This window comes from Seriola dumerili, unplaced genomic scaffold (genome assembly GCF_002260705.1).
Source record: "Seriola dumerili isolate Sdu_G_001 unplaced genomic scaffold, Sdu_1.0 BDQW01000052.1, whole genome shotgun sequence".
NCBI classification, from domain to species: Eukaryota; Metazoa; Chordata; class Actinopteri; order Carangiformes; family Carangidae; genus Seriola; species Seriola dumerili.
This window is the reverse complement of record NW_019174307.1, coordinates 997,423-1,023,215: the sequence shown is the minus strand read 5'-3', so window position 1 is coordinate 1,023,215 and position 25,793 is coordinate 997,423. Positions and strand designations below refer to the sequence as shown.

The following is a 25,793-nucleotide window of genomic DNA, read 5'->3' as shown; positions in this document are numbered from 1 at the left end:
CATCTTCAAACTCAGCCATCATTTTGATGTCAACTACACACCTGTAAAGTTTCATGACTGTATCTTGCAGATTGTGACACATCAGTATCAAAATCTGTCTACAGACAGACAGTCACCTGCCAAAGTCCTAAAAACCTCCGTGGTAGTTCCTGCTACAGCAGGTGTCTCCAGGACCACAATTTGCCATGATGACACACACACACACACACACACACACACACACACACACACACACACACACACACACACACAAGGTGAAAACAATACCAACCACGCTGTTGCGGCTGGTAATGGATACTGCATACTTCAGTCTGATTACCCTCATGAAACTGAGCTCCAGCACTGTCTTGTAGAGAACTTGGAGTAGACCATAATCTTCTTCTGAATAATGTGAGACACATTGGAACCTGCACACGTACTCAAACCTTTTCCAGTGCAAACCTTCATATCGCCATCATCATTGTTGTGTATTAATAAAAAAAAAAAAAAAAAAGGTCAACAGAGAATGTAAACATGATTACTTTGGATTTTTTCTTATGGAATGAATTTATGGCACAGCCACTGGTTTTGCGGCAGCGCTACAACAGTTACACACAACTGTAAGTCATTGCTAAGCGGTAGGCAGTGAGAGAGTTCACAGCATAGAGACCACAGTGGGAGAAAAAAAAAAAAAACTAACAGTAACACCCTGTTGAGAATCTCTAGTATCAGTAGCTTCACTGGTTGTGGAGTTCTTGCTCCTTGAAGGCAGAGCTATAGATATACAGAGTAAGGCAAACTTGGTTTCAGGTCAATCCAACAGAGCCATATTTGCACCAAATGCTCCAAGGCCTTTACATCCTCTCATTTAAACACGTAGTGTAATCGCCATGGAGCTTTTAGCGCTAACATTGAGCAGGCAGTTCCCCAAGCTATGTATGTCTATGGCTCTGCTCCATGGCAGTTTGATACATCAAGTCTTTTTGGGACAAATCAGTCTGAACCAGCTGCAGTGAGTCAGGCTGTAACTTAGAGAAAGGCTTGTTATGGTAGAGATGAAGACTGAAACCAGCCAGATACCGTCAGAGCAGACAACACGAGGCCAGGGGGATGAGTGTCGCCAGCAGGAAGTAGGTGACTCTGTAGAGGTGGAGTGGAGAGAAGGTCACCATGGTAATGGCCAAGGGCAGAGGGAGGCAGGAAGTCAGAGGCAGGAGTTTGCTGAAAAAGATCAAGGCAGAGTTAATATTCAGTGGTTACAGGATAATAAAGCTCAACAAAGAAATGTGTGTGTGTGTTGGTGATGGTGTGGTCCTACCTGTTGCAGAGTTTTAAAGTGTTGCAGTTAATAAGCAGCATGTACACAATAATTAGAGGCACAATGTGTGGCCAGCAAGGGTCAGGATCCAACTGGGTGGAGTATCTGTAGAGGATCACAACGTAGGTTAAACCAAGATTTCTTATGCCATTCCTCACCCTGTGTACCACCTCTCCACTGCACTGGACATTAAATATGACTTTACTTCAGTAATTTTGTGATAAAACGATCATGAAAAAATAGTATAGTGAAAAAATAATATAGTGAAACTCATTTAAGCCATTCCATCCAGATATTTTATACAAATAACCATTAAATAAACTTGAAATGAATGCAATAATTGGGAACAGTGATGTGGCACTTTGCTAGGAATGTCCCACCCTCATTTCACCGCTTTGCTTACTGTACATTGGACCTTGGCAGGTGATAAATAAAACTTTAAACTGTTGTTAAGTGGCAGCATTATTTAGAACTGAAACATAAAATACAATAACATTATTATGTATTATTAAAAAATATTTTGATAAAATTGTATATTGCGATTTTTTGGGCTGGACTGTATTAAGATTAAAGATTAAAGCTCCATATTTTCCTCTTCTCCTGTTGTTATTATATAAGATCCATAAGAAGATATATTTGTGGTTTTAAGAACCAAAAACCATCTCAGTGTAGTTTTACATCTCCTCTCTCAGGCTTCTTTCTGGAGCCCTAGTAACAACTGGCCGGTGAGCCAATCAGAAAAGAGGAGGCTCTGAACCTCTCTTCTGATTGGCTGACTGATTCCTGAGTGATCCGATAAAAATATAGTAGATTTCAGGTAAACATTCAGAGAAACCAAATCCTGCAAGGTTGGCTGGTGGGTCCAGGTGACCCAGGCTTCATGCATGGCTGAGGGCGTTGACTGCTGTGTTGTGACATCATAAAGTTACAGAAGTCCTGACGGCTGGTTTTAAGGCTCAGTTTCTGAATACAGGCTGTGTGCATTTCTCTGTGGACTGAGTGCTTTGATACTTAGACCTGCTTTATAATCAGACAACACATGGACATCTACCTTTATACTATATGGGACCTTTAAATATTTCGATATCACCCAAACCTAATCAGAGGTAAAGTTCAGTTGCTCGTGCTGCAACTAAAAATTCACCAGCTGTATTTACAAGCATTTTAAGGATGCATTCATGGAGCTGCATACATAAAATGTGGGATGTGGGGTAATGGGTACACCTCAGGTGGTCTAACTTTTAATTGCAGGTGACTTGATTTGCATTAGGGGTCCTGATGAATCAGCAGCAGAAACTGCTGTGGCCGCTCTGTTCTTTTATTTATTATTTATATTATTTTTACATAAATATGTGGCACTAATTAGCATTTTTGGTAGAAACAGGATAATAATTAACATACTCTCTAATAAAGACAGGCTTTAGTGTCTTGCTCAGAGGCACTTCAGCAGGGAAGGTCCTTTAACTGTCTCTCATATACTCTGTTCATGTCATGTTAATACTGTACCTCAGGTTGCGGATCCAGTGGATGAGTGATGGTGCGCTGAGCATGACAGGCAGCGTGAAGAGTGCTGATAGGCAGAGGTGGAGCTGCAGGTCATCCCTCACCTCCTGCAGAGCACACTCTGACAGCAGGGGGGTGCCGTTACATTCTTTAGACCTGTCCAAGCACTCAGCATCGACTGTGCCATTCTCAGTTTCTTTGTGCTTCCGCGGTGCCTGGAAAGATCGTGGAAGAATTGAAAAACCTCCAAGTTTAATTCAACAAACGAATAAAAATGTTCAGTGTGTGTATTCTGTAAAGAACTCTGAACCATGGCTCTGCATTCACACCACGTCTTAACTCATATAACCCTCAGATGCTAGTTTATCAGGTTTGCAACAAAATTAAATATTTCTTACCAGGTTTAGCATGTGACTCAAAGACCTTTCTGTCATCTGTAACCTCAGTACCTGAGTGTGCAATGGAAACAGAACAAAACAAACATAACCAGAAGAAATTGTGCTTGCAATATTTTGATAGGTGAATGGTGTAACAGAGGCATTTTAATCAATACTTTAAAGTTACTGATAGTTAGCACATTTTAAGCTTGTGTGTGCTTTACCTATTGACACAACAAGGGATAAATAGAGTCAATATCATATTTGTACTGATTTAATTATTGATGCTACTCTGCAAAAACCACCTGTGAACGACCTTTTTTTTTTTTTTTTTAAATTTCATTACATCTTAAAAGGGATTGTTCGGGTTATTTGACGTGGTGTTGTCTGAGGTACTCTGATTTATTCTGCTTTCTGATTCACTCAGCTGACCTGCTGCTGCAGCGTAATACAGTGCGCTCCGTAGGTGCACTTGTGCGTAGGAATACAGTAGTTCAGTAGTGCCAAAGGTAAGTGCTGTTTAAGGTTAGGCTGAAAATATTCTACATGAAGCTTACATTTGAATGGATATTGGATTGTTTCAGTGGGCGTTTTTAGTTTAAGTCATGTTTTTACTCGTGGCCCCGTGCACAGCAGCACATCGCTCTGCTATTCTGCCGGAGCCCCGGTCGGCTTCCCTAACTGGGATCGTGCTGAACAGAATCTACTGTGGGTAATGTACCGACTATTCATGAGTACATCACACAACCCCACGTCAAATAACCTAAACTATCCCTTTAAGACTCACTCTGTAGAGGTGGAGCAGAAAAGCAGCAAAGATTGACAATGCTCCACAGGACGTCCCGCCCAGAACAGTCAGACAGAGGGTGATGAGGAGCTGGGTCCGCAGTCGCAGGGTGCCACAATCTCTGGAGACAGACGGTCTGCAGATGAAGAGGAAATTAAGGTCAGATAAAGATGTTGAGATGCCATTTAAGAATAGACCATTCAATTACAGTTTCAAATCACATACCTCAGTGTTTAAATGTCCAACCATACCTGTGCAGTGGAGCTAATATTAATGAGATCACTCGCATAATGAGACAGAGCAGCGTGCTCCCCCAGTACGCCACAGCTGCCCCCAAAATGTAAAGCAGAGGGGAAAGGAGGTGGGGCCATTCTTCAACTGGTAGCACGCCTTCATGAAACGTTGCATCAGGGAATGTTGGGGGGAGGGCATCCATAGGGGGGAGGCACAGAATGGACCAGACCTCTTGAAACCAGCTACAGCTGAGGGGAGGGACAGGAGGATTATTCAGGTATTATCATGTAACATCCATACTGAAGTCAGAAGGCTGGAGGGATTGAGAACTTCCATATTTCAACATTCCTTCATTCCTTCAACTCTACTCCTCCAATGCCTACCTAAGTAAGATGTGCAGAACATAAAGGGGCAGGTTGACTTTATGAGGCTGCAGGCCTCTGCCGACCACCTGGCTCATGGCTGCAGCTCGCCTAGACTTCAGGATGGAGGACAGCTGCCCCCCACAGGCCAGGAGGAGAGTTACAGCTGTGTACACTGGCACCATAGGACCACAGAACCTCAGTATCTGCCAGGAGAGAGAGAGAGAGGATCAGACCTGAGCTTTATCTGAATCACTGTTTGTTCATGAAGAACAATAAATGTATGTGTAGTTGTCATTGTTATTTAAAAATAGTTCAAGATTGTTTGAAAATGTCTCCCTGATCTGGGATGTTACCCAAACAAACACAAGAAAGTTGTTGTACCTGTCCCAGCACCCTGGGTAATGAAGTCCTTATTGACACCTGAACCAGAGGGTAAACATGATTGATTTTACATATCCAAATGAATGACAAAAACAATATTTTACATGATGAGTGTGAAAGACAGATGCTGCAGCTAAGAGCAGTACCTTATACTGGCAGTTGGGGGCAGTGTGGAGCTGAAGGAGGACACCTGAAGTGTTGTCTGGACGACTTGTGTGGAGCATCCCTGAGATCTCAGTAACTGAGGGCACACTGGCAAACAGATCACATCAAGTCATGACAGAAAGAGTAAATAAGTCATGTAAATAGCCATGGAGACAGACACTGACATAACTCACCTGACTGTGGTTAAAGAGTCCTCTCGAAACCAGGGTACCATGATTCTGTACACATTGGACAATCTATCTGCAGACAGAAATACAAGAGTTATATCACATTTCTGCATGTGCACATGCGTCTGTCTTCGTATGAAAAAATGTACAAACTTACCTTTATGGACTTTGCACTGGCTTGCAACATTAATTCTGAAAGCCTGATACACCTGAAGACACAGCAGTGATAAAAATTTAGTGACACAGTAGGAATGAAGGATCCCGAGTCTAGCAAGCATTAAATAAAGCTCTGAAAGCTACCTGGTGAAAGTGCTGCAGCTCGATGGTGTGAAGAAGTCCAGAGGAGTTGACCGTAACATCACTGACAGTCAAACCTGCCAAACAAACAGTTACTAAGAAGGACTGTGTCTCTTTTCATTTGGAGGTTTGAGAATCAGCATCAAAAGTAAGTCAACTCACCGAAGGACAGGACATGTGGAGCTGGGACAGACAGAGTCTGAGATTCTTGTCTCTGCCACTCGCACTCCACCGTAAACTGTGGAACAGACACATCTTGTATTGTCATTTGTATAAATGAACATGGCTGATGATTCAGAGTATGGGAAACTTCTGTTTCTGCTTCGTAAACTGTTTTTCTGGCCACATCTGCTGGGTTGTCTCAGCCTTTTAAACAACACTTTATTTAGGTGATTTGAGCCCACTGATTCTACCAGTGTCTGTGACTGACACAAAAGTGAAAACAAAGTTTACACAAACACTCATGGATTCCAGATGATGTATCCTAATGATTTTGGTGATTCCCATACTTTGTCTGTAGCATCACCATGAGGTCGACATTCCCATCAGCCTCAGCTGTGCTTTACTAGGTAGACGCTTTGCTAGATGCTAGCATGCTTAATTAAGATAGTGAAGTAAGATCATAAGTAGTAAACATTACCTGCTAAACATCAGCATGTTAGTATTGTTAATGTGCGTATGTTAGCAGTTAGCTCTCTGTGCCTATGTACACCCTCACAGAGTGGTAGAGCTGAACGATATAAAATATATAAAAGTGATCATGATGTCATTTTTTGCTGGGGCTTGTAGCGAACAAGCTCTCTATCACCACACTGCTTCATTTATAATGGTATGTTGTGATATATTTTACTTTAATAAAAAAAAAAAACTTTTAAAAAATTGCAGCTCCTGCGGTTTGGATATTGCACTTGACCATATTATGATTTTGATTATATTTCAATTAACTGTTCAGCTCTAGTTGGAAGCATGGCTGTACTCTTGCTCCCCTACAGCAGCCCAGAGACACAGACAAGGAGGAGAAAGAGAGCAGGACCATATCATCCATCCAGAGACCAGCGACTTCTCATTTTGTCTCAAGTACCTGTCGACCGTTCAGGTTGGAAGCCGAAACAACCAGATGAGTGACTGAAGACAAGTCGCTGAGACTCAGAATCAGGACCTGAGGAGGATCACAGACAGTTAGCAGCGACCAATAGCAGTTCAGACTGGACTGGGCAGCGTCTCTCCAGGATGAGTTACCTTGTATGGAGGCAGAAGCTCAGTTCCCATAGACAGATCTACAGCACGCACACTGGAAATTTCAAAGCACATGAATGAAGCACAATAGAAATGTACAGATCCGACATAACCACAAGAGAAATGACCTTTTCTCAGTGATAACTGCAAAATTAAGATACTGATTAAAGACATAAGTGGGTACAATCATATTCTTACCATGAAGAACCATTTTTGTGCATGCAGCCGTACACCCAGCTGGTCATCTCCTGTTGGACAACAACAGTACAACAGATTTACTTTTCTGTACAGAAAAAAAAATGTACAGAACAAATAAATTCCTCTGGCTTCACTGAATGTGTGACATTTCAATCTTCAACAGCTAAACAGTACACTGATAATCAGACTAAACTCCCGTTTCATTTTACTTAATTTACTCATATGCACAGTGGCTTCATGCACCTTCAATTTTGGCACATTTCATGTTGTAGATTTAACTGTAGATGGATTAAATTGCTGAGAACTGAAAACATCTCTTTTCTTTTTTGAAATATTTTCAAATTTATTAAAAATCTGAAACTTCAATCTCTCATTTACAAAAGTATTCAGACTGTTTGCTGTGGCAACTGGTGCATCATGTTTGCTTTAATTATCCTCACGATGTTTCAACTAAACTGGAGTCCACCTGTGGCAAACTGAATTGATTGGACATAGTTTAGAAGAGACACATACCTATACCTATATATATATATATATATATATATATGGTCCCACAATTCATGAGGTTTGCCACAGGTGGACTCAATCAAGTTGTAGACACATTTCAAGGATAACTGAAGCCAACAGGAAGCACAGACCACAGTTTGTAGCTACAGGAAAGGGTCTGAATATCTCATAAATAAAAGATTTGAGATTTTTATTTCTAATAAATTTGCAAAATTTTAAAAACATGTTTTCCCTTCATTATTATGTCATTATGGACTACTGAGTGAAATCTACACACAACACAACAAATGACAACATAACAGTGGTGGAACTCACCAGGTTGTTGCTGCGGCAGTAGAAATGGCTGTAGGCTTTCCTCCGACTCGACAGAGCAAACAGGAAATATTTGACCTGTCCTTCCTGTAGACACAGAGCGACACTCTGGTACAACAACAACTGGTACATTTTTATTCTGTCTGTATCAGGGCTTTGTTTTCTTAGATCATTAGTCAAACAACTAGACGTTAGGCTGCATTACTGCATTTAGTTGTATTAGATGAGTTTGCTTCAGTAAAAGGGCTACAGCAAAGCAGTTAATATATAAAAATGTATCTGGCTGAAAATCTCCAGTGCAGTCCTCAACTATTTCCACTGCATGTAGGAGTTCATTTATTACTTTGATGCAATGTTTGATACCTTTGGTGTGCTGTAAACCAGACGCAGTGTGTTCACTTCACTCCACGCTTCAGGGAAATCTAGAAAAACACAGACAAAGGGAAAGAACTGAACAACATGTAATAAAATATGAGTGATTCTTACTTAGTCAAAACTACAGTTCACTTTGCTTCATAAAGTTAATGAAAATGACTGAAGAGGCATGAACAGGATACTGCTGTAAATAAATAAATCAATATATAACTAAATGTGTTTATTGCAGCCTGATGGTGGTGAAGTGTTTCTCTCTGACCTAAGATGGAAATGGAAGTGTCTTGAATTTCTCCCAACATCCTGACAGGATGTCTGATGAAGTGATGGTTTAGCACAACCATTTTCTTCTCCGGGTTTTCTGTGAACTAATGAGAAAACACTAATTAGCTTGGAAACAGCTGACATGGGCTTGCACAGGATGTTTATCAGAGATGATGGCTTTGATTATTTGGTGGGTGTAGGACTCCCACAAGCCTCTGCAAAATAACTTCTTTGTTCTATGACAAATACTCCTCATTATTTCTTCTTATAACATTTTTTACAGAAAGATTTTTTTTTTCTTTCCCCAAAACATGTACATCAATGTGTGTTTGTTCTGACCTGTCTGGTTTCAGGATCGATGAGATCAAAGAACGCCCTGACGGTCGCAAGAACAAGCTCTTTGCACCTAGAACACAAAGAAACACACGTGACATATGAATAACCTGATTAACATGTTTTGGGATAGGTAAACAGTTGGCCAAAACATAATGTCATGTCTTACCAAACGATGGAGAGGTGGTCAGTGGAGACCCACGTCCTGGGAACTGCAGTTGCCTAAAAAAAAAAAAAAGAAAAAAGAAGAGAGAAGTGCCAGATCAAACACAATCTACATTTTAATTCTCTGATATAGTCCCATGAATATTTAATATTGTCTGTCATTGCTTCTAACAAGGCAATAATACTAGATCCCAGAGAAGGGTTTTATTTTAAGAGGTGGAAACTGTACAAGAGGAACTAAATTGTGACTTCGTCCCTTCAGTTAAATGGAGGTGAAGTTGCTCAGTTCTTAAAAAACTCCCTGAGTTCCTGGAAAAGTTCCTGTGGTGGAAATAGGTCCAGTCATAGTGCTGCTTAACCAATCCACAATCAAATCTTACCACCAGTGACAACTTATTGGGGTCTCCCGGAGGACAAGGCAGGGACGTTAGGCCAGAGCGGACCTGGTAGTCACGGTAACCACCCCCAACAGACAGGACTGTGATGTTTCTGAGCTTGTTTGCCCGGTTCACCCACTTCTGTCTCACTGCAGAGTAGAAATCTACAAAGAGGAAAATACCCACCATTTCTAAGAATTCATCCAGATCTTTCTATATTCATATATACAAATGAGTCAATTCCACATTTATAAACAAAACAGACCACACCTGAGTCTTAAAGTTCAGTGCTGGTTATCATAACCACTGAACAACACAGCGGCGGATTTCACTGATTAGTTCCTCCTCTCTGGTTGAAAGTATGTAAATAATCAGTGTAATCGGCTGTTATCTTTCAGGACATAACTCAGAGCACACGGTGTCAATGTAGCTTTTAAGACTAAGCATGAGAGAGTTGCTCGTACCCAGCAGGTATGGGTCCAGGGCCAGTACTGGAGCCAGGTGAGGAGAGGCCTGGGTAATGATGAGGCTGACCAGGTTTGTGTTGAAGCGAGGCAACGTGAACAGCGCCCGAGCCACCACTCCTCCCATGGAGTGACCCACCAGTACCACACTCTGGGGAGGGGTCTTCAGATGCTGGGAAGCAGAGACAGAGAGAAAACAGACTGTTTAATCTCTAACCCTAAGCCACGTATTGGGATGGCTGTGGCTCAGGAGGTAGAGTGGGTCCTCCACTAATCAGAAGCCTCCGGTTTTCACGTCAAAGTGTCCTTGGGCAAGATGCTGATGCCTCATCAGTGTATGAGTGTGTGTATATGGGTGTGTGTGTGTGAATGGGTGAATGTGGCATGTATTGTAAAGTGCTTTGAGTGTTCTCTGAGACTAGAAAAGCTCTATATAACCATTTATCCCACTTATTGGCTTTAGGGTTCGACATTTACCACAAAGTGTTAGAAAAATGAAGGACCTAGTATTTTCATGCAGTAACGGCTCCTGTTTGTGACCTCCGCTTCTCTTTGAGCTTGTCCTTTGTGTTTGACATTAGTTGTCATGACTTTTAAAAAACTGCTCCTTTGATCCCTAACTAAATCACTTTGTAGTAGGGCTGAATGCTTAATCAAATTATTATCGAAATCAAACGAGCTGCAATTTTTTTTTTTTGATAAAAGGTAAAATGTGTCACAACAGACCATAAATGAAGCATTGTGGTGATACAGAGACGCCCAGCCTACATATCATATTCTCCAGGTGTAAAGGAACATGTTTGTTTGGTGCAAGACCAACAAAAATCACATTGTCATTTGTTTCAGTGAAAATAAAATGTAAAACTGACCATTCCAACTGAAATTGTGATTCATATCTCAACTGCAATATCTGCCAAAATAATCGCAATATGATTTTTTTTGCATATCGTTGAGCCCTACTTTGTACATTTATTTTTTTGTCAATGCACCTGTGGTATGAGCAGAAATGATCTGACCTCATTGGACTTCTGTTACTTCTTTTAAACCTTAATATCCCTGCGCTGGTTGCCAGACTACTTTTACCTCTGGCAAACACTGCTAACTAGCATTTATCCCAATAAAAACCACCCCTGTAGCAGTGCTGGCAGATTCACATGTTACAGTTTAAACCCATGTGACTTACTAATAATCCCCTGTAGGTATACAGACATAAATATTTAATGGCCACTGGAGTATATGATACTGTACTTAATGTTAACGGCATGTTTTGTTGTAATGTTGTAATGTTGGCATTCAGGAATTTTAGTTTATTCTGGTGTTGCCTGACTTCTTCATTACTGCTTCATGTGCAGGTCAGAAGGATTAACTAAATGCCTAAGATGTAAATGTAGAAGGTGATGAGATGTGATGTGTGTGATATGTATCCCTCCACAGTGAAATGTTACCCCTGCAGCAATATCCGTGATCTAGTGTGAGTAACCCTGTCTGACCAGTGGATGATATTTGAGGCCTGACCTTGTACAGCCTCAGGATGGCCTTAATGCTTTCATGCAGGAAGTGAGTCTGCCGGAGCAAACTGCCACCGTAAAGCGCCACCAGCTCCTCGTTGAAGTCCACGGTGAACACGTTGAAGTGGAGACCTCCCTCCATGTTTTCAGCCTTCCTCAGGGCCACCGAGCCCAGGGAGCGAGCTTCATGAGGAGGAGAAGACAAGTGTCAAATCATAAGGTCACCATATGCTCAGCCTTCATGCTACTTTGCAAACTGACATGCCGCTATAATTATCAATGCACAGCTCTTACACGCAGATTATTTTTTAAATATTTTGAATTATTGATTCGAGCCATCGTGTCTTGAGCTGCTTCAGATCATCAAGGCAGCTGTTCGTGACCTAAAAAGAAAATACTCACTTTCCTGTTAAAAAAAGGCTCATTAAATTTACACAGGCTACACCATTTCCCTGTAAGACCAGAGCCCTGAAACCTCCCAGCAGCACTCACATCTGATCTGCCACTGGTGCTTCATCACGCTGTTGTTTAACTTATGAAGCTCATCAAACAACAGCTATTGCCAAAAATCCATTGTTGTGAATAGTGTGAATGTGAGACAAAAAAAAAACAAACTGTTTAATCATCACAAACAGTGAAGTGCAAAATGTGTTTGTCTTCACATGAATAAAAGCGCGGGTGTTCTCCACCTACACACGACTGATAGCAAGAACAGGGGGCAGGTATAATCTCAACACCATGTACCATGGAGCGCACGGCTCAGTTATTAGGTAGACAAAACCTAATTTGGTATAATTAACATATAAACCCTGATAATCACAATAATAATCAAGATGTTTGATTAAATGGAACTCATCTGCATTTTAAGCCTTTATTAAAGCCTATATTGAAGGACAAAGGGATTAGTCCGTGATTATTTGTTGTAGATAAATCCTATTAAAAGACAAAAACAAACAGTCTGTTTGTCTCTTTCTTTTTAGTCGCGTCAGCCAGCTCAGTCATGGTGGGTCATGAATATATAGTTTCATTTTTAAAAAAGGCTCTGTAATTTCCTAAAAAAAGCTGGGCACAAACATTATGTAATCAGATGAAAATAGTGCATTTATTTTCAGCCATGGACTAATCCACATTTAGTGCTTAGTGAGCATTTACAGCAGCAGAACGGTGTTTGTGGGGCTGACTAAAAATACACTACATGTACATTGTGAGTGTGTGTGATAATGAAGGAACAGGTCATCCAGTACAACAGTGTAGGTCACTGACTTGTTTGTTGGCCTGTGACCCGTGGCTTTACAGAGTCTATAGGCTCAGATTAGGCTCAATAAGATTTTGAGCTTGTGAAAGTAATCTGCATGAGAAATTCAAGTTTGTGCATGTAGTATTAGTTAAAAAATGATTGTGAATAAAATCTGAACAAATGAAATCAGTGGCTACACGAAGACAAGACTTTTGTGAACATCTGTGTACAGATACAGAGCAGAAAACTAAAGTGTAAAACTCAGCACTGTGTTTGTGATGCCGAAGTTTCAAGTACAAATTTTGATCCTGTTTTTACACAGGGATCTGACTGGACAACTACAGTCCAACCACAAAGCAGAGACCGATCAGGGGGCAGAGGAGCTCCGTTAAGGTGGAGTAGATTTTCAAGATGGACGACGGCACAGGCTCTTCCACAACCCAGGTGGGTTTAGTTTGCACATACACCACACATTAGACAGGAACGTTAAGTGCTGAGTTTTACACACATTTTTTTTGCTTTGTATCTGTACACACATGTTCACAAAAGCTTCTTTCATTGTGCCTTTGTGTAACCTCAACATTTGTTCAGATTTTATTCAGAGTCACTTTTTTGTACTAATACTACTCTTTTCTCCACATGCACTTGAATTTCTCACATAGATTTAGTTTGCAGATTTGCAAAGGTCGATTTACGACTACAAACTTTACAATTATGTCCGAACATCACTTTACAAGCTCAAAATCTAATTGACCCTAATGTAAGCCCATAAGAGCATCATTAAAATGATACAACAAGAATCTTACAGCAGCAAAAAGAAAAAAACACAGTTTTAAAATGGCTACAAAAACCAGTTTTCCAAGATTAAAATATCATCTAATGTTAACATGTGAAATCCAAATTCCAGCATCACAAACACAATAACAGTCTGTGGAAACCTGAGTTCTGTGATATGTAAAGCTATAACATCCACTGTCTCAAATGACTAAGGGCTTGTGTGCAAAACTGTGTGTGGAGACTAATCAACAAAAAGCATGAAGCCATCTAAATGTCCTCAAACCGCCTCAGCACATTCACTGATTGGAAAGAGTCCCCTCCTCCTGGCTGTGCCTTCAAATGTCTTTGCTGTTCAGAGTTGTAATGCTCAACTTCCACTCACCTTATTTTCTCCCTACTGCTAGTTTCAGACTTAAATGTGTGACCTGAAATCTGTCATGGGACGTCTTCACACAGCCGCCGTTAACTCTTTGCACTCACCTTGTTTATAACTTCCAGCATTTCCAGGCAGGAAGAGCACAGGGGCACCGGTGAGTTTGAGCGCTCGGGTCTCCTGGGCGTACAGACCCTCTCCGTACAGGTAGAGCCCGTACGCTGGGTACAGTCTGGCAACACGACGAGGCAGAGCCACACGCTGTGAACCCAACGTGGATGAGGAGATGAAGTTCTATGTTTACATTCACATACACTTCCCTAATCTTTTGTCACACTTACTCTTAATACATGTTTTTGGTTTTATGTGAGAAGTGATAGTAAAAATGTGAGGTCAGATCACATCAACCCTGATCATTTCCTGGTACAGTTCTCTCTTTATCTGCGCAACAAATGATCAGACCTTTGTTATAGGCAGTGGTTCATCTACTGTACAGCTGTAATACTACATCTGTGGCTGGGAAATATCAATGAGACCTGAAATTATCAGTCAACTGATCCAAGTCGGGTCACAGGATCAGGAAAAAGTTGTGATGGTCATTTTTCAGTATTTTCTGTAAAATGGATAAATATCATAATACTGGTCAATTCATCTTAAACAGTGTAACTTCCCTGTAAAGTAGATGAGAAAACAATGACACTCAACCTTTGATTATTGCAATAACCAGAATCATATGTATCACCTCACATCATGATTTCTTACACTAATTACTGTGTGATAGCTCTATAAAATTTGGTTTTCATCTCTGTAGTTTTTATCATCTTACTTTACATATTACACTTGTCAGATAATAATGCATTATAGTTTCTTTATTCCTGTGCCCTCTGGCCTGTATTTATAACAACCTCTAATACTGAGCTGACCCTGACTCCTGAGACCATGTCCATTAACCATATAAACAAGTGTCAAGACTATTTATAGATATATAGGGTCTTCTTTTTCTCCTTCCCTTACACCAGAACAAAAACAGCATAAACTCCTGTATGAAGTAATACTGATGTCCATATGGTGCTTTGCCTCCAGCTGTGCTCCACAGATGAGCACATTAGTGAGCATAAAGAGCAAAGGAGGGTGACCTACAGGGCATTCATTACTAAACATCTCACAAACACACGTCCCTTCCTTGTAAAGCTGATCTGCTGGTGACCTTCTGAGAGGATTCAGGGATCAGGGATTGATTTATGGTTTTACAACCTGGATAATTTTGGCTAATCTACTCTGAATCCTCCAGCCTCACAGGTGTAAACAGAGCCCACTGGGGGAATGCGTTAGTCTGGCTGTAAGGTAGCACAGCCCCGCACCTGATGTTACTGTGTCTGCCAGGTAATATTAGCAGATATGATTTAAGGAAATGGATTTAAAAACGCTTAACAGTGTTAATTAATGTTGCCTGTTCTGGTTTCAACTAAGTAAACGAACCAATTAGCGAGATGTTTTTTTTTTTTTAGCTTCTACCGGAAACAACGCGATAGTACGGTGCTCTGTGAGCTAATTTGTGGCTATTTCCCTCACAAAAATGAGCCTGGATGTCTACTCACCCGGTACTCTGGGTATTCAAACATATAGGTCATACTGCATCTGTTCTCCTCGAAGCCAGTCAGCAGCTCTCGCAGGCCAACCGCCAAAAGCCCCAGAGCGAAACCGTAAAAGGCCACAGCGGCGAGTTTCATGGTTCAGGTCTGACTCCCGCTCTTTGATATCACAGGTGTTCAGCCTCCATGTTTCAGCTTTGGATACTGCGAGCTCCCTGCCGGGGAAGACACCAAACAGGTTGTCACTCTCACCGGCTGAACCCCACAACAGGAACTACATACTATACAAACTGCGGTGATTGGCAGGTTGCTCGGCCAATGGTAGGACAGCACTAAGAAAATGCACCAATAGGAGAGCAAACAGCGAGTGACGTGCTATATATTGGAAATTGTTTTATGGACTGATGAAACTGTAAGTTTTATTTAATAATTCTTATTTTCTCATGCATAATTTCACATCCATTAGAGTAAGTATTCAAATTTCTTTTCTGCTTTGACTATAGAAAATTGAAATAATATATATCCACCATTTCTACAAGTACAAATAGAAAAGCAATTAAGACATATAATACTTGCTTACATTATTTTCGTTTAACGTTATACCTTAAATTTATCCCCAGGTAAGTTATATACTTTTTGATTTTGTTTTATTTTCCTTTGGTTTATAAACTGTATATTTGTTTTTACATATGCTTATTCTGATGAACTATTAACATATTTAGTATGTTCATGCTTATTCATGTGGATAATGTTCCTACACATTTTCAAAAGAAAAAGGACTGATGAAACTAAGGTTGAAAGACACACACAAATATAACTGTTTATGTGATATTAGCTTAAGAATATTGTATTTGTCTACATTCGTGACTTAGATGGAGCTGAGCTCACATTTTATGACATTTGACCAATTAATGCAGAAAACACAGGGCACACATTGTTTTTCTTGCTACTGTATACATAAACACAATAAATGTTGAGTGTAGAAAATACTGCAGGAAGTTTATGGCACATACTTAATTTCTCAAGTCTTTAATAAAACAATCACAGGCCTGCTGCAGCCACATGAAGCTGCTTCAACCATTACAAACAACATTCAGAACATACACTGCATGTACATCTCAGTCACATGACTGCAACAGATCAGTTATTCTGTGTGGGGAAAACAATGAAAGACATTTTTTGTGGAACACAAAGTCAGGCACATTGAAGTGTAACACCTTTATATATAATTTAAAATTATACCTAGAGAAACAAAAGTTCTCTACTGGGAAATACAGTATCAGGAACCAGTCAGTCTCCATGAAACATGTTTTGTCTGAGGGAGAGATTTCACATTTTGTTTATGATGTCAAAACAAGTCTTTGACTGTTTTTACCTTTGAAGACGTTGTGCATTTAAATATGAAAGTGTGCAGCAGCAGCAGAGCTAAGACTGATGAAAAAAAAAAAACATCTCATTGCATTTTTTAAAATCACATCATCAGAGTTGGGTCAGATAGAGTCAGAAAATAATCCTCAGTGTTTGCTTGGAGTATTGGACTGGAGGCGTTTATTGCATCAGGACAATCAGCTTATGCTGTTAAGTCTTTTGCAGTAAACCCCACGCAGCTGGTGTTATGTAATAGTTCAAATAAGGCTGTGAGTATATAATATTTGACTCCTCTATTCCTGAAAGCACAAAACCTTCCAAAGTAAGTTTACAGACCTAATCAAGTTCTAATCATCAGTTTCTAGGATATTAGAGATTGTGAAGAATACAATCAGAAACACTGGCATACTGCAGATGTCTTGGAGAGCATCAGTGAAGAGTGGATGAATCCAAGTTTGTCCTGGTGTTTCCTCTGACTTCCTGCCCAGGAGCTGTGTCTTGTTTTCCCTCTGTGAATAATCTTGATCATCTTGTTTCGTCCTCAATTTGCAAAACAAAATACTACAGAGAATTTCATGTCTTTTGAGTAGTTTCCACTAACAACTGAGGTTCATCTGCCTCAAATCACAACCAGCTTAATCCAAAAGTTTGGAGTGTTCTATCCTCGTAATGGTCCAGTCTGGTGTCACTCCTTTAGTAAACTCCCTCTGGAATCTGTCAGGAAAACAAAGATCAGGAGGATATTCTTCGTCACAGAAACACTTTGCTCCTTTAGTATTTCAAACAAACAAGAGAGATATACTCACTCATAATTAGCGGTCAGCAGTCTCTTCGTTTCTACCTCTTCACCAATGGCCACCTGGAAGATGCGAGTTCCCTCCATGGTGTCGTCAGGAAGGTGTGCGCTGGTCAGGTACCAGAAACGCATCAGAATACTGACAAACTTTCTCCCTGGAAAAACAGTAATGACTCTGATTAATGCTGCAACAAGAATGACAATAAAGAAAAATCATCTTCTTCCTCATATTGTGTGGCCAAATGAATTAAGTTCTTTCTTGCTGACCATTATCATCATAGTAGATTCCCACATCTCCAGGTGTTGTGTACATGATCTCATCAGGATCTGCAGAGAGGGCTTGCTTGTAGCTCAGTGGCAGCAGGTTGCACTTTTCCTCCAGCTTCCCAATCAACTGCAAAAACGTGAGAATTAGATTAGAGATATTTTAAACCTTGACAAGATTCTAGATGAAAACACTGGAGGTTTCGGTTCATCTCAGTTCATCTAATTTATTTACTGGTTTCTTTGTTATGTAGGTGTATCAAAAAAAACACAGCACTTTTGTTGCTCTTCCCTTGAGCCTATTAATGCATCAATAATTATAATCCACTGATATAAAGTATATTATACAGAAATGATCTGTTTCTGTATAATAAGTGCTTTTGCTGAACAGCACCCTGATGGGTCTGTACACGCCCTCCATGAACTCCATGAGGAATATGTTGCTGTATATCTCACTACAGAACAAGCTGAAGAGTCAGGGTGACGACAAATGACAAAGCAGCATGTTCAGGTGGAGAGTCTGTGAAGTCTGCAGAGACTCTGACTGTTTTGATTCAACCCTCTAGAGCTCACTATGACACACACACATGCACTCATTTACATATTCTGACATTATAATATTCTGAGAATACAATACTAGTTTATTTCATTTAGTTAAAGACAAATAATTATTCCAGTTGGCCTCATATATATAGTTTTCTCAATTCTATTTAAGCATAAAATATGAAATAAAGGTAGGATATACTATAAATATTAATATGTTCTCAAAAACACCCATTTGAATATGGTACAAGAATCTAGCCTCTGAATATGTGAAATAAGATTACAGAGAATATCAAATTACACCTGTGCTTTTCCTACCATGACAGGCCAAAGTGTCTGCTATGTAAAAGCCCTCATGTAAACCTCTGAGTGATGAGGGAATCTGAAAAATCAGCTGCTGCTTCAACATGAAACTCTTCACTGTCACTGTGAGTGGTTTGTTGCCTTTATGTGCTGTAGGATTTGTCACACTGAGTGTATCTTTGTTAAGACACAGCAGAGATGGAGACATCAGGACTATGTGCGGGTACTCACGTCTTTAGCCACCAGCCCTTCCAGAGCTTCAAACTGACTCTGTGACAGGAGTCTGGAAACATGGGAGAATGCCTGCAACACGGAGACAACGTCCTCATCAACAACAGCTCATGAACACGGTTCACACTGAGGTTTAAGGCTTAAAATGACACATGAATAACACTGAATACATCTGCACTTCTCAGGTTTGACAGACCTGCTTCGATCCCTCCGCAAATTCTTCAATGTTGAACTCTTTATCGAAGTAAGTTCTGATGAGGAAGTAGTAAATCCGGGTGCGGAACCAGATGAAGGGGTTCGGGATACCCACCATCACAATCTTTTGGGTCTGTTTCTTTCTGCCCCGCTCGGAGCTGTAGGGGCGGACAGCTGCTGCCGCACCGGCCGGTGATGAAGGAGGTGACCGCGTTTTACCGGACCAGTTCAGGATGATACGTTCATTTGAAAACAGACGAGTAAAGCTAAGTGTTGATGGAAACCTGTAACAACCTCTTAACATGGGCAGCGCCATCTTTCAATTCCTGTCGGAAGTCTTCTTATCTGTGTACTTGTATTTTCCGGAAAGGAACAAATAGCATATTTTAAAAATACAAATAGTAATGCAACAAAATGCCGGGACTAGGATGCCATGAATAACATTCATTAAACGAACACTTAATTTATTTATTAATAAGCAATTTTGTTTTTAGCACTCGACTTTCACCTGTTATTTTTTTTTTGTTTGTTTCTAGAGGGAACACTAACAATGTAACACCGGGGGAGTTCAGTTGTTCACTGAGTAGCTGGTGAACAAAACAAAGTTAAATGGAGCTCCAGGAGAAGATACCTGTTCCCATATTCACAGACGTAGACAGGGACGTGTTTCTGCGACAGATCTGCCCACAGGTAAAACTGAGACTGGACTTCTTCTTCATGGTTGCAGGAAATGTTGACACGTATCCAGCGACACAGCACACTGCAAACTGTGATGTGCATGTTTCATTATTTTGTTATGTTTTATAGACTGAACTGTTAAAAAAGACAACCGGTTAATCAATAATGAAAATAATCATTATCTCCAGCCCTACTAAAATGTCATCTTATATCTATTGCTGCTCCTCATGGTGTAACTTTGTTGGAATAACAGGCTTTAAACTCATTAACATCAGAATAGCATCAGAGCTATCAAACTTACTGACAAACCAAACCTCTGACTTAACCAAACAATTGGGTCAGTGTCTTCCTGCAGAGTAACACCCCCACCCATCTTACAAACTCTATAGACTCAGTTTGTGCATTCTCTCATAGACCAAGTCCCAGGTAACCCTGATGACATCATCAGGGTCAGGTGTATTCATAGACTGTACATAAAATCCCCCAGATCAACTCAAGCACCGCTGCACAACTATTTCAATTAATCCATTATTTTTAGCAAATGTTTCAGTGGTTTCTGTTTAACCAGTCATTTTTGATCTATTAACCATTAATAATCATAATTGATCCATTTTCTCTATTCTTCATGTATTCATTACTTTTAACTATTTCAACCGTTAATCCGTTACTATAAGTATTTATCTATTATGTTTGATTTTTAGCTAACTGTTTTGCTCAGTTGCTAAGTAATTTTTACACACTCTCAACATATGGTGTTCAGGTGTTACAGTCGACTCAATATGTTGATATATTTTTTTAATAGAAATAGGAAGCTCAATTATTTCATTATTTTTTTTTCAAATTAAGCTAAGCTACTCCACAATCTTTCTATGTACCCCCACAACACTTCAGGTGTACCCCCTGGGCTACAAGTCCCCCTGGTTTGGAATCACTGATCTGGGTTATTTTCTCACCTCCAGAGCCACAGAATAGTGCCCCTTCAACTTAAGTATAAGTAGAGTAGGTTGTCTCCTGACAGCTTCCTGCATCTACAGCTAAACATTGATTGTGATTTCTCCAGCGCAGGCCGGCCGTGCTGAGAGGCGTGTGTCTCGGACCATGTCTGGAGAAGTGGACGGTTGAGTATCTCGGACAGAGAGGAGGAGACAAGGAGGTGAAGATCCATGTATCCACAGTACCTCAGATGGACTTCCTTCGCAAAAACTTTGTGTACAAGTGAGTTTTCTCTCTCTCGCGCACATACACACAAATCAACACTCCCTCCCTGCAGATTTCTCATCTACTCTTGGTTTATACACAGAACTCTGCCATTCAATGAATTTGTGAAGAGGGCATCTGAGAAAAAACACTCTGACTTTTTCCTGTGTGAGGTAAGAATCATAAAATAAGAGTATGGGGTATATATATATTTTTTTTACAGCATGTTATATTCTTTAATGAGACAAACTGCCTGGTCCGACTTTAGGACGAGAGCTATTATCTCCGGTCGCTGGGAGAGGACGTCAGGAAGGTATTTACACTTCATCTCTTGAAATCTGTGAAGTTGGAACAGTTACAGCTGCTACAACTAAAATAAAGTTCAGATATCTTTTTTTGTAGATATCTATATTAATACAGCATGCATATGCATTTAAATATCAGGATGAACCACATGTTCTCTCTCTGTCTCTTCCTCTCAGGAACCTGCTGATCTGAGGAAACAGTTTCCGGACTTGGCAGAAGATTTTCATGTCCCACATTTCTTTGAACCTGATCAGTTTTTCTCCAGTGTCTTCCGCATCAGCTCCTGTGGTCTGCAGCTGTGGACGCACTATGACGTGAGTGTTTACTGTGCTGTTAGGAGTTATGAGATGACCCTGGTTCCAGATCTTAGATTTGCTCATCATCTAAAGCAATATTCATGCAGTTGTTTCTCATAAAGGCGGCACGGTGGTGCGGTGGTTAGCGCTGTCGCCTCACAGCAAGAAGGTTCCGGGTTCGAGTCCTGGCTCGGACACGGGGTCTTTCTGTGTGGAGTTTGCATGTTCTCCCCGTTCTCTCCAGGTTCTCCGGCTTCCTCCATCAGTCCAAAGACATGCAAATGGGGACTAGGCTGATTGGTTACTCTAAATTGACCATAGGTGTGACTGTGAGAGTGAATGGTTGTCTGTCTCTGTGTGTTTGCCCTGCGATCGACTGGCGACCTGTCCAGGGTGTACCCCGCCTCTCGCCCGAAAGGATGCTGGGATAGGCTCCAGCCCCCCCGCGACCCTACTAGAGGATAAGCGGTAGAAAATGAATGAATGTTTCTCATAAAAACAGTGAGCTAGCAGTAAGTTTTAAAGGTAGTAGCCTCAATACGCTCTCCCTCCTCTGGTCTTTTGGGGTGTATTTCCTTCAGGTGATGGACAACCTGCTGGCTCAGGTGACGGGGATGAAGAGAGTGATCCTCTACAGCCCCCAGGATGCATTGCACCTCTACCTGTCAGGTAAGTACGGATGGAAAGACGCCACTGCCTGCCTGTTTGTATTCACAAAGTAAATCAGTCTGTTTCAGTTATGTAAAGCTCTGATGTTGATGTAATTTGATTGGATGCATACATATATGTTTTTGTTAGTGTTTTTTGTAGCTTTATTAATTTTCATGTAACCCATCAGGTGATAAATCAGAGGTAGTGGACATCGATGCTCCAGATCTGAAACGGTTTCCTGACTTTGTGAAGGCGAAGCGGTACGAGTGTGTGCTGGAGCCTGGAGATCTGCTGTTTATCCCCGGTAAGGAGAGTTGTCCGCATTAACCAACCACTTCACCAAACCCATTGATCTTCGTGTGTGAAACACTTTACATTATTCAGTTTCCCTGTTTCTCCTCAGCCCTGTGGTTCCATAACACCACTGCACTGCAGTTTGGTGTGGGTGTCAATGTGTTCTGGCGCCACCTACCTGCTGACAGCTACGACAGAAAGGACCCGTACGGTAATAAAGACCCGGTGGCTGCGACTCGAGCCCTTCAGGCGCTGGAGAGGGCTCTACACACACTGGATGAACTTCCAGCAGATTATCGGGACTTTTATGGACGCCGCATGATTCAGCGAATCCAGAAGAGGACATACTGTGACAGTCAGTCAGCCACAAATACACAGGAAGACTGTGACAGTACATTACCCAGCAGGCAATTCACCAAACCTGGATGAGTCTGTAGAGGAACAAAGAGTAACCAATAAAATATCTATGTGTGTGTCATATTTGACATTGTTCATTTGACTTTTTGACGTCATGTTGAGGAAACTGTCCACTAGTTTCCTGCTGAGAGACTTTCTTTAAAAAGTCTTCTGGAACAGTCAGTGTTATCTCAGTCACATAACGACTGAAATTTCACCTCAGTGTTTTCTGAGAGTTATGCTGTTTCTTTAAGAGCAGCTGCAGCTTTCCAGCTGTGAAAAAGAGATTTTTGCACCTAAGTACTATCAAATACTTTTATAAAGTTTTCTTTTGATGCGGTTTTTATCAGTTAATTGAATGAATATATTATAAGTTAAAATGTTACTTTCATTTTGAGAACACAGTGAGAACCTGTTGCATGTCTCCAATTTACCTTGTAATTTATTCCCCATATATTTTACTTGCATCAGGCTTCCCTATATTGTCAATAGAATAGTCACGTGACTTCATGAGATATATGTACTGCACATCACAATAAATCCTAGCTAAAAAAGTCCTTAGTCTTTTCAAAATGAAAAGTTTACTTAACAAAAAAAAAAACATGCATTACCATAAATACAATAATACAGTTGACTTTAAATATGTACAAAAAAATTTAATTTCATTGAAACATTAATCGTTAAACAGGTTTAATCTCAAAATTATAATTCAGTGCTCTGTCATCTCTCATTGTTTCTTCATCTCCCCTTCACATCCACCTGCAGGGCCCGTCCTTACAACTTCTTACATATTTCACCTGATCAGATTCCTCAGGACCATGACGGCGCCTCAACACTGTCTACATGACGTCTCTCTGACCCTCCTCTTAGTTTTGTTGCACCTGTTTGGGCAGGAGGATTTACAGTCATTCTTATTTGTTTTATTAAGTTTAATGACCTCATAATTTAATTACAAAATAATATGAGCTTATTCCACCCACCACCATGCTGAGCAGAGTCCTAACCAGAATATATGGAAACACCTGAGTGTGTAAAAGGTCTTTAAAATCATTAATAATAAGGAAGTCAGTCTGTAGTTGACCTTCATATTATTCTCCGTCAACTTTATTTCCAAAAATGTCTTCATATCCAGTTTCTCATTCACCCCCTCAGACTCAAATGCTTTATTTAGAAGACCGAGCTTTTTAGGACCAGCTTCTTTCAAAATCTAGAGACCCTGTTAACACGCTGGAGATCAAATATTGGATTGTAAGTAATGTTTATTGCGTAATGTTTTTGCAGAATCCCCCTTTTATCCATTAAAATTAGAGCATTTTGCATTTTGCTTAAAAAATCTCTTTACCCAGGGATTTATGGAGATTTTTTTCTTGTAAAGTCACATAATTGAGTAACTGACTTTAAAAAGAAAGCATAAACAATCTCAGACACTGACACAACAGTCTGAATTCGTTTGCTAAATTGTCCACTTTTAAAAACTAAAGATTTTAAGCCACATAAAGATATGACAGTCTAAGGAAATGTGCTCAGTATTCTGTGTAGTCTAAACATCAACAGTCTCATGACATGGTGATATGGTGAAAAGTAGCAGTAGAAGTAGCAGGTAAGTGGACTTTGAAAATGATTTGCCAACGGCTGTTTCCATCAGACTGTCAGTCTCAGCTTCAGACACGACCCTGATGAAGGCAACACAGCTGAAAACATCTGGAGAATAAACTATGGTGCAATACGTTCATGTGTCCACACATTTATGAGTCCAGGCCTGAGATGTCCGCGTGCAGATACCATATGATTAGACATTTTATTGCACAAAGATTACAGTTCTTTAAGTTTCCTTACAAACATGTTAAAGCTTTGTAAACAGTGAAGCAGCATCTCCTCAGTGTGTTCAGCGTCTCCTGCTTTGAGTCCCTGTCGTCACATTTCTTCAGTCTCAGCATTAAAGTGTGTGCACGAGAGCCGACCAGCGAGCGACTCCATAAACCGGGAAGCAGCACGGAGATGTTACTGGATATCAGACGGGCGGCTTCACACTGTGGGTCAAACTGTTCCAACATTCAATGAACCTGCTGCCTTACATACAGCATCTACTGCTGAAAGCTGGTGACTGTTTTGACTGTGATGATAATACTGTGCTGTAAAAACTGTTGTTCGGTTCTAACACAAACAAACTGGACTCGCACCTCAACATTTACATTTTTAAAAATAGTTTGGCTTTGGATGCAAAGGTCAGAAAAGGAAAAATACACTTCATTTTTGCTCTTTCATTCACAACACACACACAAAGCACTCTGAAGGTTAAAGTCTTGGGCCGTGGACACTGGGTCTGTTCACTGAATTTCTCTGTCCTCCATGTGAGCAAGGCAGGTGAATATGTTGAGTCTCGATGAGAGGCAGCAGGAAGAGGGCAGTGCAACATTTTGTCTCTCGCTACACTGGACAACAGAGAAGTCCTCTTGGTGCTGTTCAGTCAGCTCTCCATGTGGCGGCGCCCCCCCCCCCCAAGCAGAGCAGTGCAGAGGTTCAACCAAAGTCATGAGGTACACAAACATCCGCTCCCCGCTTCATGTACTTCCTGGGTGTGTGCACAACGCTATGAAGGATTCTGATCAGACAGAAAGTAGACAAAGAAATGGCACATGTGCTTGCTGGAGTTCTCTATTCTGTGGATATAATAACTAACTTTCTTGTTTTTGTGGGTTTTTTTTTTTTGTTCTTTTTCTTAACATGGTTATCAGGCAGGCGAAAGAGAAACCCAGAGTGCAGGATGCCTCGTTTTCCATGTGATCAGCCAGGTAGGGATTCAGAGAAGGTGGATCTGATGTGTGGTGGTTGGTGCTATGGAGTCTGTGCCATGCCACGACTAGACTTCATCTTCTCCAGTCTTTTAGATAGGTGGCTGTTGTTTGACTCAAGTTCGTCGACCTTGTCCAATGCTGACCGCAGCTGTTGGGTGAGGAGTGAAATGATTTCTAATTAAAAAGAGCCTG

General features: G+C 40.7%; 4 protein-coding genes across 5 annotated transcripts in view; 1 reads left to right on the top strand and 3 right to left on the bottom strand.

The window, feature by feature from the left end:
- Nucleotides 1-767: 767 nt before the first annotated feature.
- On the bottom strand, nucleotides 768-15,548 carry pgap1 (post-GPI attachment to proteins 1). Its single transcript, XM_022741005.1, has 26 exons — nucleotides 15,295-15,548; nucleotides 13,804-13,957; nucleotides 11,317-11,492; nucleotides 9,802-9,973; nucleotides 9,341-9,501; nucleotides 8,965-9,017; nucleotides 8,802-8,868; nucleotides 8,461-8,566; nucleotides 8,190-8,248; nucleotides 7,830-7,913; nucleotides 7,008-7,057; nucleotides 6,813-6,864; nucleotides 6,655-6,732; nucleotides 5,736-5,811; nucleotides 5,577-5,650; nucleotides 5,434-5,485; nucleotides 5,283-5,349; nucleotides 5,091-5,196; nucleotides 4,945-4,983; nucleotides 4,582-4,766; nucleotides 4,216-4,446; nucleotides 3,965-4,100; nucleotides 3,199-3,249; nucleotides 2,804-3,015; nucleotides 1,298-1,402; nucleotides 768-1,200 (listed from the first exon to the last, which is right to left on the bottom strand). The coding sequence occupies exons 1-26, from the start codon at nucleotides 15,424-15,426 to the stop codon at nucleotides 1,062-1,064; spliced, it is 2,817 nt and encodes a 938-aa protein (XP_022596726.1). The 5' UTR covers nucleotides 15,427-15,548; the 3' UTR covers nucleotides 768-1,061.
- A 643-nt stretch (nucleotides 15,549-16,191) lies between these two features.
- Nucleotides 16,192-19,314, bottom strand: maip1 (matrix AAA peptidase interacting protein 1). Its single transcript, XM_022741228.1, has 5 exons — nucleotides 18,990-19,314; nucleotides 18,794-18,865; nucleotides 17,720-17,846; nucleotides 17,463-17,607; nucleotides 16,192-17,370 (listed from the first exon to the last, which is right to left on the bottom strand). Exons 1-5 carry the CDS (start codon nucleotides 19,302-19,304, stop codon nucleotides 17,292-17,294), a joined length of 738 nt encoding a protein of 245 aa, XP_022596949.1. The 5' UTR covers nucleotides 19,305-19,314; the 3' UTR covers nucleotides 16,192-17,291.
- Nucleotides 19,315-19,527: 213 nt separating this feature from the next.
- On the top strand, nucleotides 19,528-22,890 carry tyw5 (tRNA-yW synthesizing protein 5). The gene is made up of 8 exons (XM_022741227.1): nucleotides 19,528-19,678; nucleotides 20,727-20,881; nucleotides 20,967-21,036; nucleotides 21,132-21,176; nucleotides 21,346-21,483; nucleotides 22,047-22,134; nucleotides 22,304-22,420; nucleotides 22,520-22,890. The coding sequence occupies exons 1-8, from the start codon at nucleotides 19,598-19,600 to the stop codon at nucleotides 22,837-22,839; spliced, it is 1,014 nt and encodes a 337-aa protein (XP_022596948.1). The 5' UTR covers nucleotides 19,528-19,597; the 3' UTR covers nucleotides 22,840-22,890.
- A 610-nt stretch (nucleotides 22,891-23,500) lies between these two features.
- Nucleotides 23,501-25,793, bottom strand: part of LOC111218764 (leucine-rich repeat flightless-interacting protein 2-like) — a 45,873-nt gene continuing 43,580 nt past the window's right edge. For both annotated transcript variants that reach the window (XM_022741225.1, XM_022741226.1), the window contains one exon: nucleotides 23,501-25,749. In XM_022741225.1, the coding sequence (XP_022596946.1) occupies nucleotides 25,642-25,749 (108 nt within the window). In that variant the 3' untranslated portion in view covers nucleotides 23,501-25,641. The remainder of the gene's footprint in view (nucleotides 25,750-25,793) is intronic.

What these genes read in the sequence shown, in the direction of transcription:
- pgap1 (XM_022741005.1), bottom strand. Translation starts at nt 15,426, where the DNA reads ATGAAACTCGCCGCTGTGGCCTTTTACGGTTTCGCTCTGGGGCTTTTG. An exon ending in CCAATAAGTTGTCACTGGTG is followed by an intron (nt 9,018 to 9,340) that starts GTAAGATTTGAT and finishes TTTTTTTTTTAG; the next exon opens with GCAACTGCAGTTCCCAGGAC. An exon ending in CACTGGATCCGCAACCTGAG is followed by an intron (nt 1,403 to 2,803) that starts GTACAGTATTAA and finishes GATCCTCTACAG; the next exon opens with ATACTCCACCCAGTTGGATC.
- maip1 (XM_022741228.1), bottom strand. Translation starts at nt 19,304, where the DNA reads ATGGCGCTGCCCATGTTAAGAGGTTGTTACAGGTTTCCATCAACACTT. An exon ending in TTGCGGAGGGATCGAAGCAG is followed by an intron (nt 18,866 to 18,989) that starts GTCTGTCAAACC and finishes TCCGTGTTGCAG; the next exon opens with GCATTCTCCCATGTTTCCAG. An exon ending in AAGGGCTGGTGGCTAAAGAC is followed by an intron (nt 17,847 to 18,793) that starts GTGAGTACCCGC and finishes ACGTTTTTGCAG; the next exon opens with TTGATTGGGAAGCTGGAGGA.
- tyw5 (XM_022741227.1), top strand. Translation starts at nt 19,598, where the DNA reads ATGGAGCTCCAGGAGAAGATACCTGTTCCCATATTCACAGACGTAGAC. An exon ending in TGCGACAGATCTGCCCACAG is followed by an intron (nt 19,679 to 20,726) that starts GTAAAACTGAGA and finishes TGATTTCTCCAG; the next exon opens with CGCAGGCCGGCCGTGCTGAG. An exon ending in CGCAAAAACTTTGTGTACAA is followed by an intron (nt 20,882 to 20,966) that starts GTGAGTTTTCTC and finishes GTTTATACACAG; the next exon opens with AACTCTGCCATTCAATGAAT.